This window comes from Equus asinus, chromosome 8 (genome assembly GCF_041296235.1).
Source record: "Equus asinus isolate D_3611 breed Donkey chromosome 8, EquAss-T2T_v2, whole genome shotgun sequence".
In the NCBI taxonomy this organism is placed as follows: Eukaryota; Metazoa; Chordata; class Mammalia; order Perissodactyla; family Equidae; genus Equus; species Equus asinus.
This window is the reverse complement of record NC_091797.1, coordinates 15,013,320-15,024,488: the sequence shown is the minus strand read 5'-3', so window position 1 is coordinate 15,024,488 and position 11,169 is coordinate 15,013,320. Positions and strand designations below refer to the sequence as shown.

The window sequence follows — 11,169 nt, the reverse complement described above, 5'->3', positions numbered from 1 at the left end:
CCTCCTCCTTCCCCTTTGCCCCCGAATCTTCCCTCCTTTCTTTTCTGCTTCCTCCTTCAAATGTTCATTTTGAAAATATACTTTTCACTGGGATTAAAACAGGGTTTGCATTTAAAATTTTCATTTACCAAACAGAAAAATATTTTACTAGAAGGGAATGGTATTAAGGAGAAATGATTTTCCGTCTGCCCCGAGGCCTGGCATAGACAGGATTTGATTTGCAATGTTCGGCTGGAATCTGGATTGATACGCAGAGATGAGAGGGGGTGTTTAATAAAATTTACATTTCATTTTCTCACTTGACACCAGTCTCCTGTCACTCATGGAACTGATGGGAATGCTGCAAATAACTTTTGTCAGAATCTAGTTGGGGAAACAGACTGGGTAATGAGAAGACAGGAAGGAGAGAGGGCAAAAGAATAATCTGGCTTGTTTTCATCTTGTGGTTCCAGGGATGGGAACAAACCCACTGTGGCTGGAGGACCTGAGAGCTGGCTGGCTCTGCATTGGAAGGAGTGAGTGTGCCAGTGGGAAACCTGGGGAGGGCACCTGGGAACTGACGTGACCCAGCTACCCACAGCGGGCAGTCATGCTGTGGCGGGGGGTGGAATGTATTGATTGAATGAGGAGTTTAAGCTTCTGGGGGACAGGACGCCCTTCATGTCAGCCGAAAAACAGATCAGGAGACATCCGAGACAAAAGCAAAGACGGGAGGAGACTGAGCTCTCCTTTTTTCCAGTGAAACCATAATGCCTTTATTAGTTTTCTATTGCTGTGTAACAGATGACCACAAATTTAGTTGCTTAAAACAATATCCATGATAGAATATTAGTCAGTCCGAAAAAAGGAGGAAATCTTGCCATTTGCAACAACATAGTGGATCTGCAGAAGCTTGTCTAAGTGAAGCAAGCCAGACATAGAAAGGCGAGTAATGTATGATCTCACTTACATGTGGAATCTAAAACAGCTGCACTCATAGAAAGCGCGAGTAGAGTGGTGATTGCCAGAGGCTGGGAGGAGAGGGGAATGGGGAGGCGATGGTCGAAGGGGACAAAGTTTCAGTGATGCCAGACAAGTTCTGAAGATCTGTTCTACGGCACAGTGCCTAGAGCTAACAGGGCAGTATTGTATACTTAAGCTTTTCTAAGAGGGTAGATCTTATGTTAGCTACTCTTACCAGAAGTAGTAATAAGGATAATAATAATAATAACAACAACAATAATAATAATGAAGTGGGAGGAAACTTTAAGAGGTGATGGACGTGTCTATAGCCTTGATGGTGCTGACAGTTTCACAGGTGTACACTTATGCCCAAACTCATGGAGTTGTATACATTAAATATGTACTGCTTTTTGCATGTCAATTATACATCAATAAAATGGTTAAAAACAAACAAAAAAACCCACCTATTTATTAGCTCTCAATTCTTTAGGTCAAAAGACTACGAAAGCTCAACTGAATTTTCTTCTTAGAGTCTCCTGAGGCCAAATCAAGGTGTTAGCCAAGGTGGGCTTTTACCTGGAGGCTATGGGGAAGAATCCACTTTCACGTTGATTCAGGTTGTTGGCAGAACTCATTTCCTTGTGGTCATAGGACTGGGGTCCCTGCTTCTATGCTGGCTGTTATGGGGGCAGTACTCTTATCTCCTTGAGGCTACTTGGATCCCTTGCCAGGTGACCTGCTCTATTTTTCAAGGAACAAAGGCTCATAGAATCCCTCCCGTGTTAGGAACATCTCTGACTTCCTCTTCTGCCACCAGCCAGAGCAAATTGTCTTCTTTTAAAGGGTTCATGTGATTAGGTTAGGCCTATCCAAATAATTTCCCTATCTTAAGGCCGATTGATTAGGAAGCCTAATCATAACTGAGGTACCTCTTTTGTCACTTAATCATGGATTTGACACTAGGTGGCTGATATAATGGAGGCCATCTTAAAACCCTAACTGTCATGTTGTCCCATGTGTGATGAGTGGGTGCCAGCCCAGGGGAGACAGAACAGCACATTGCTGAGTTTAGCTGATGGCTTCTGAGAAGTCTGGGGATCCAGAAGGCTAGGAAGCAAGGCATGTGATGGGGTCCTCCTTAGGGTGCCAGCTGAGAATCAGGAGGGTATATAAGATTGCTGTGAATCCCAGAAAAAATCCCATTTGTGGCCCTTTTTGTTGAAACTCAGAAATAACAAGGATTATTTGGCAGAGGGACTAAGGTCTCATTAAGCAGGTGAGGGCCTATTGAGCCAGAAGGTATTAGGGTTACATATTTATAAATGTCTTAATATGTGCCCTTCATAAGAATAAAATGAGACATAAAATTTACAATTATGTTTTCTTGATCAGAAAAATAGTATCAACCCCAGTTTGGCATGTTTCTCAGCACTGTGTAACTCACAGTGGTTCTTCTTTCACTTGACTTGATGTGTCAAGCAAAGGAGGAATCCAGAGAAACAGCCTCTGCAAGCCCTGGTAGAGAGCTTAGTGCTTTTTGGGCAGAAAATTCAGTCTTGGGCATTCAATCAATACTTTAGAAGGGGTGGACATGGTGTGTGGATAGGCATATCCTCTCAGCTTCATAAACTCCCTGCCTATGAGGAGGAGTGGATCTAGGGGTGGGAGGAGGTCACAGTGGAGCCGTCTAGAGCACAGAGACTGGGGAAATTCTTAACTGAGTCTAAAGGCAGTATTGGCTGTCATGCCATGTATCTTTGATCCAAGCTTTATTTGGCATATGAAGAAATAAGAGAATTTATAGGCCATTTACTCCAGGATCTTCCATTATATCAATTAGCCTACAGAAGTAGCATTTAACCATGCCTTAATGATCTCAACAGAGTAGGATGCTGAAATAATTGTAATATTTACTGATAATTTTTTCCAAGCAATCAGAATTTTTTTCCTAATGCTAATTTCTTCATGTATGGTTGGTATCCTTCCATCTGGCACAATCTAAGTTGAAATCACTTCCACCATTTTTTAAATGTAATTTCACATGTTTAAAATGGTTGTTAATTATTCATTCAGCCTTTATTTCCTATATTCAACAGTATTAACTCATTTCACTGAAGAATCCATGATCTAGGATGAGTAATTATTCTACTCAAATTTATATATTTCCCTCACCTAAAATGTCCTCTTTATTTAATTAATCTTAATCCTATCTGTTCTCCTAAGTTTCACTTATGTTTTCTTTCCCAAGAAAGAAGAAGAGAAAGACCAGGTTAGATACTCCTGAGATGTCATGTAAGATAAAGATAAAGACTTGTTCTCTAGAATTGGCAATATAGAAGTCACTGGTGATCACCACAGGAGCAGTCTCTGTTCTGTGGAGGGGTCAGAAAGCATATCAGAGTGCCTTGTAGAGTTAATGAAAACTGAGGAAGTAATGAAATTGTGAACAAAGTCTTTCAAGCAATTTTGCTAGAATGAGAGTAGAAAAATTGGAAAGAGAGCTGATGGGACCTATAGAATCAAAGAATGTTTTCTTTTTATTTTTGCTTATTTACTTGTTTATTTATTTTTGGTGAGGAAGACTGGCCCTGAGCTAACATTGGTTGCCAATTTCCCTCTTTTTGCTTGAGGAAAATTGTCGCTGAGCTAACTTCCATGCCAATCTTCCTCTATTTTGTATGTGGGATGCCACCACAGCATGGCTTGAGTGGTGCATAGGTCTGCATCTGGGATCTGAATCCACAAACCCTGGGCTGCCAAAGCAGAGCCCGCGAATTTACACCACCAGGCCAGCCCCAATATTTTTTATTGAGGTAACATTGGTTTATAACATCACATAAATATCAGATGTATATCATTATATTTTGATTTCTGTGTAGACTACATCATGTTCACCACCCAAAGTCTAATTGCCATTTATCACTATACACATGTGCCCTTTTACCACTTTCACCCTCCCCTGATCTCCTTTCCCTCTGGTAACCACCAATCTATTCTCTGTGTCTATCTGTTTGTTTATTGTTGTTTTTATTATCTTCCATATATGAGTGAAATCATACAGTATTTGACTTTCTCTGTCTGCTTTATTTCACTTAGCATAATGCCCTCAAGGTCCATCCATGTTGTTGCAAATGGAAAGATTTGATCTTTTTTCATGGCTGAGCAGTATTCCATTGTGTGTGTATATATATATATATACCACATCTTCTTTATCCATTCATGCATTGATGGACACTTGGATCGTTTCAAAGTCTTGGCTATCATAAATAATGCTAAAAAGAATATAGGGGTGCATATATCTCTTCGAATTAGTGTTTTATGTTCTTTGGATAAATACCCAGAAGTAAAATAGCTGGATTATATGGTAGTTCTATTCTTAATTTTTTGAGGAATCTCCATACGGTTTGCCATAACAGCTGCACCAGGTTACATTCCCACCAGCTGTGTATGAATGTTCCCTTTTCTCCACATCATCTCCAACACTAATTATTAGGGAAAGGTAAATCAAAATGACAACAAGATATTACCTCATGCCTGTCAGAATAGCTGTTATTGTGTTTTTGTTTTAAATGGGAGCTACTTAACCATGTTGGATAGTCATGGGAATAATCCAGTAGATGGGAAGAAATTGATGATGTTGGAAAAGAAAGGTGATAATCGAGGCAGTGACATGCTTGGGAATAGAATAAAGATATGTGGGTAAAAATTCTAATGAGAAAATTTAGTATAACTAGACTTATAGCCCAAATTTACAGCACTTCTAGAGTTGGCTAAACTGTAGATAAGCATGAAGGGTTATTTATTTATCACAAAACTTTAAGAAGATTTTGGAGCACGCTATTTTTTAGGCCACACCCATTATTTGCAAATTTAAAGCTCACAGCTTCTTGACTTAAGGCTCTATCACAAGAGTCTGAGTCTCCGGAACTTGCCTAATTAGTGTGCTGTGATGGCTGCTATGAAGAGTCAGCCCTTTGTGTTCAGGATTATAACATCACTTGGTATAGTTTCAGAATAAACTGTAGGTAAAAGCATACTATATACACTGTTTCAAATTTTGGTTTTCTTTTTCTTTTTCTTTTAGCCTAACAATATATCCTGAGTAATTTTCTATATGGGTCATTCTATTGGATGGATATACCATTAAATTAAGAAAAGTTTTAGAAAGAAGTGGATATAGTCCAAATAAATTTCCAATTTTGCCTGGGACCACTGTAACCGTTTGGCAATTGACTGTCTCTTCGTCTATGAAGTGGAGAGACAAGTGGGCATTTCCCACATTTTTCAAAAGCAAATTATTTCACTTTTCCCTTGTTACAGCTACTAATTTTGAAACAAAATATATTGTAAGAATAATAAATGAATAATTATTTTTAGATTGAAATAAGAGATTATATAGAGACAACTGATTCCTCATATCCCAGTAAATTCTAGAAAGTCCTACAAATGCATTAAACAAACCTGTCTCAAAACAGACCAGATTGATGGACAGAACTACTCTTTTCTTGAATTCTTCCAAGCCAAGAGAACCCCAGTCTTTTTTGAGGTCTAAAAGCAATAAATGCTGGAAGAATATCCGTAAACACCCGAATCGCTGTATTCTACCACTTAAGCCTCACTTAACTTTATAAAAACATTTTATCTCTTTTTAAAAAATTGCGTTCTGGAAATATGGTTAGTCTCTCAAATATATCTCTAATTAGTTACAGTGCTATAGCATGGGTTGAAATCAACTATTCTGCACTCAGCAGAGTAATGCCTTCTGCTTGTAGCTCTTTCAGAACTGACACTGAATACATTATAAATCCTGGATACAAAATATGGAATAAATGTATGAATTTCAAATGACAGAATTAATTAAAATCCTTTACTCTTATTGACATGTACAATTTTATAGAAGCTTGGTTGAATAATATTTGCATGTGATTTACATTCAATTTCCCTATACTCACTTTTGCATAAAGTTTGCATACATTTCGATGTATGGTAATTTCATACATTTGGAGTTAGACTGCTAGATGGAAGGGAGTTTTCAACTAAACAATCCTTGAAAGGCCTGGGCCCTAGGGAGCCAAAGGCCTCTTGGCACTCAGTAGCCTCAGTGGGAAATAATACAGGCAAGTCTTCTGCAGGACACAACCCTGGTAAGATTGGCCCAGTCTGTCACTCTGAGAGGACATGAAGTTCTCTCAAAGTCTGGTACCTTCCCTGAACACAATCCTAAAAACACAAGAGGGTGAAAACTACCCTAGTTTCCTTCATCCTTCTCTCTCAATTTTAACATCCATAAGTATTTACAAATATTTATATTTCTTTTCACGAGGAAGATTTGCCTTGAGCTAACATCCATTGCCAATCCTCCTCTTTTTTCGCTTGAGGAAGATTAGCTCTGAGCTAACATCTGTACCAATTTTCCTCCATTTTTTGTATGTGGGATGCCTCCACAGTGTGGCTGGCAAATGGAGGAGGTCTGCACCTGGGATCCAAACTCAAGGACCCGAGCCACAAAGTGGAGCACACAGAACTTTAACCACTCGGCCACGGGGCTGGCCCCAATAAATATTTACAAATATTTTTGAACTCTCTAGAATTTTAGTTTGTTCTATATCTTGGGGGAAAGGAGTCTGCCATATATAAAGCACCAGAAATAGGAGGCAAGAAGAGATTCTTTAAAATAACACAGGAATAAGACATTTTGCAATTGTTTATTTGAATAAAGTGTAAGGTTTGTTACTGCTGGGAAATATTTACTGGGTTACTGTGCTCATGGTCTGAATAAGTTTAGGGTTGGCCTATAGTGGCACTGTATCTAACCAGCTTATCTCTAGAAACGAATGAACCAAAAACTACTCTCTTGGCTTCCAGTATTTACCCAATTCTCCCATTTTTTGAGGAGGAAATAGAGGACTGGCTTAACTACCAGTTGGGGGATTCTGGCTAGACTCTGAAATTCCAAGCCACATTCTAGAGACCTGCAAGTTATTGTGGATGTTTCTGGCTGCTGTTCAGGCCCAAAGAGTCCATTTTGGCCTCAGAGATCCCAGGTTTTGCTGGAGTAGAATTACTAGGTTAAATATGGTTGTTCCTAAACAGAGGGATAGGATCAAAGTTAATTTCTAGAAATATCAGTCTTTTGGCATATGGAGGATGGATAAAAAGATAGCAAAGATTGGGAGAAGGGTAAAGAACTAACAGGTGGTAGCTGACTGTTTGGGAAGAGTGAGATAGAACACGGAATTGTGGTTGACTCCTAGATTTCTGGTCTGACTGCAGGGATGTTGTGTATTGTGTTAGGGAAAGCGTGAAGAGGAACAGATTTTAAGGCTGGGTTAACCTCATAGTGGCTGTGGGATAACCTTGTTGAAGTTCTCAGTGGGCAGCTAAATATATGGCATAGAGCTCAGGAAAGCAACCTGGGCTGGCATTTGAGTAGTGAAGGAAATCACCACAGTGAAAGGGAGAATGTATAGATGAATCCTCAGCAGATAGAGCTACGACTGCAACCATTTCACCATAAAAGCCTTAACTTCTGAAATGTTTTTGTACAAAAAGATTGTAGCTCTTTGAGGACCCATGTATGCACTAAGCAAAGATTGAAAACACGAATGACTTCACAGACCAGGAAGCTACTACAAAAATGAGATAAAGGACAGATTAGAGCAGTAACTAATTAATCTAGAGAAGGTATATTCTGCTGAAGCCACTCAGGAAATTTTTTGTTTTGTTATACTTTTAAACACTGCTACTACCCCACAAAATACATCTAAAAGAGGATTTACTCTGCAGGCAGCCAGCTTGTACCTTCAGAGTAAATTTCTACAGGCCAGATTACCCTTCAATGCCCTCCTTAAACACAGATAGTCTGGATTGAAAATCTCTTGGAGAGCATCAACCTTAAGATCCACTTGTATCTCCCTCAGAATCCAACACAGTGTCACAGAGAAGGCTGCTTACCACCTCTCACAGCAGCTCTAAGGTTTGAGATGTCCACAGGACATGTAATGAATGGACAAAGAGGCCGAGAAAGTTCCTGCCAACTCATGGTAGAGAGTGAGACATACTTTCCCACTGACGCCCTGCAGATGGTGACTTTCTGCCAGTACCTCCTAAATGGATGATTCCAGAGCATCATTATTTAAAATTCTGCAACAGCAAAGTGTGTTTCCTTTCTCTGTTCTAATTCAAATATAGGACAGCCCCTTAATCTTTCAGAGATTGGAAAATCCTGGTCTATATTTAGGGAAAAGCAGAGTGCAAGTTCTTTCTGGAAATTCTCCTCACCTCTGCCATCTTTGCTTTACTCTCTTGGCGCATAATGCCTTCCGGAACCAGAGCCAAGGACAGAGTCAGGCTGCTTAAAGTATCCTTTAGTTTCAATACAGATGAGCCCTGTGCAAACGCATGAATTAGGTGAAATTGCCTTTCACATCCTTACCCAGGTTATCAACGCCAGTTGACCCTCTGCTCTGGTCTCCATTAGAATCCTAGCACATCCCAGAGAGGCTGCACAGGATATCATCTCTTTCCCCCTCACTGGGCAGCTCTACGCCTTATCTTTTCCAAAGAGCAGTTCTCTGGCAAATGAGTTAGCTGATAAACAAGCCACTTGACCACTTGGTTATCTCCATTGTCCCAGTACAGTTATCTTCCAGTTGTAAATTTGACCCAGTTACTAAGAGAAAGAACTATTGAAAACCATAATTTTGGTTCATGGATAATTTCCTTCCCCAAACTTGTTTCTTTTTATATCTTTGTCCTTAACTAAATCTCTGCAAAGCCCATGAGAATATCAGTTTTCATATGTCAATACTCCTGAGGTGAAAACTTGATATATTTGCTCTACTACAGGTTCCCAACAATGTATGGATTTAAGCCATGAAATAAAATCAGCTTGTAAAAAACTAGAAAGTTGCCTTGTGGTTGGAAGGTAAGCTCTGACAGATCACAGAGCGGGGTCTTCTCCCCTCCTTCAAATGTTCCTATAGGATAGAGAAATGTTTTGCTGTAACACTGCAGAAATAACTGTAGCCAGCTAGACCTTTTCATGATCCCTTCCTTTAGAGAATCCCAAAGCACTGTGGGTGGTCATCCCAGAGGAAGCTTAATAACAACCCCTACTGGTATAAATCAGTATTACATCATTACTAAGACAGCAAAATCAGGACGATAACTGGCTTAAGTTAAAAACAAGTAAAAAATTAACAAATATTTGGGAACCTATTATTTGTCTGGAATTAGGACTAGGACCTGTGATAAACACAAAAGATGTATCAGACACTGTTTCAATCTACAAGCATTTAAATACTGTCTTCCATTTTAAAATTGAAACAAAGAGAATTCAGAGTCCATATTCTTCCTTTTTAGTGTCCAAACAGGTCAGGCCTCATCTCCCCTGCTCATTGTCCAGAAACACTTTGAACATTACGATTTTCAGCCCAAATGCCCACACCGTTCCTTGATCACAGCTGTTCCTGAATGGTTTCTGGACGTACTGAATGAAGGCAGAATGACTCAGTGGCACCACAGGAGGTTTTCTTCTCTTGGGAAAGCCCCAATCTGCCACCTTCCTTGCCCAACTGACTCTGTCCCTGCATTCGCTGCCTCTCTTGTCTGAGGTCTGGGCAGAGGAGCAGGAGCTGATCTTGGCCTGCCAGCTGGTATCTGAGCAACTGCTCTTGCGCCTTCTTCCAGTTCCCGGTTTCCTGCACACACACCTGCTGAGCAGGAGAGCCTGGAGCACAGGTGTGCCCATGGGATGTGAGACTGGTAAGATTGGGAGCAGGGACAGCAGCCCCTTCTCGGCTGCCGTGCTCCTCTCCGACAGTACGGTGGCTAACCTTCCTTCTGGACACTCCGTTTAGCGACTGGTGAGGGAGCTGGTTCAGCTTGCCCAGCATGACCTTCTTCCTCATATCTGTGAGAGAAAAGAAGTGGAGAAAGAAATGGATTTGGTTCTCAATCAGTTGACTACACATTTTGCATATTTAATGTTCCTGAAAAGATATTGCCAAATAATTAAAGATTAAATTACAGCAGCTTATCGATTTCCAAATATCTATGGAAATAAATTTTTTCTTAAAAAACCCACTTTATTCCAGGCCCAATTTATAATTAATATTAATTATCTAATAAAAGTCAGATAATATTGTTTCCCAGAAAAACACTTTTATGATGTTGATAAGTCAACAAGGAGTTTTCATCGTTTGCATGACGGCTTAAACATGAAAACTAGAGCTCAGTCAGGCCTTACCAAATGGGTTAACTCACACTTGTATTAAGAAATGTGAGCTCTAAAAACCAGTCTTATCCAACACTTTGGCTTTTATGTCAAATTCACAATTTGAATATCTTTGATTTTATAAAAATATGTAGCAATAATATAAATATATAAACAAACATATATCCATATGAGTGTGTATATATAATTTCCCACCTGTAAGAATTATCTTAAAACACACCCTAGGCTTGAAATATTTTTCCCATTCTCTCTTTCTAAACTCTCTGCCTTCTTTTATTCATCTCCCCAAATATTTCACTTCCTTCAGAATTATTTCCTAATTCATGAATTTCTCATTCTCATATTACATTGTGTGTTGAGGGATGTATCAATCTATTTTATAAACAATAAGGTATTATAGTTCAACTTTAAAAATAATTTTATTAAATTATAAGTCTTTTAACAAATTAAAGGAAATTCAAGATTATTCTATGTTCATGACACTTTTGTTCATTTGCATTCCAATATGATGTGTTCTTTGAAGAGAGAAAGGTTAGTAATACTTTGAAGTAACACTTATATAGCAATTATAGTAATTATCATGTTGGGCACTGTTATATACATATACATGTATAATTTAATCCTTAAACAACCCTCTGAAGTAAGTGCTATTATCATCTCTCTTTTACAAGGGAGACCACTGAGTTGTGGAGACATTAAGTAACTTCCCAAGACCACATACACAGTAGTGGCAGATCTTACTTACATTACAGAATTCAAGACTTTTGGCTCCAGAGTCTGTATGCTAAGCACCATCCAGTACTGTGTAAAGTTAAAGATAGTGATGGGGAGTTAAGAAGAACGTTCGGTTGGGTAAGTACATGGGAGTATGGCATGCCTGTGAATGTCATCTTGCATGTGCCTTATAATGAAGAACAGGGTGAGAACTATCCATAACTCCTGGGAGGTAGGTGACAATACTGTCATCAACATTTCCCTTCCCTGCTTTT

General features: G+C 39.3%; 1 protein-coding gene across 5 annotated transcripts in view; it reads right to left on the bottom strand.

The window, feature by feature from the left end:
- Positions 1 to 3,513: 3,513 nt before the first annotated feature.
- PKHD1 (PKHD1 ciliary IPT domain containing fibrocystin/polyductin) overlaps positions 3,514 to 11,169 on the bottom strand; it is a 416,955-nt gene continuing 409,299 nt past the window's right edge. For all 5 annotated transcript variants that reach the window (XM_044776842.2, XM_044776843.2, XM_070514775.1 and 2 more), the window contains one exon: positions 3,514 to 9,856. In XM_044776842.2, the coding sequence (XP_044632777.2) occupies positions 9,402 to 9,856 (455 nt within the window). In that variant the 3' untranslated portion in view covers positions 3,514 to 9,401. The remainder of the gene's footprint in view (positions 9,857 to 11,169) is intronic.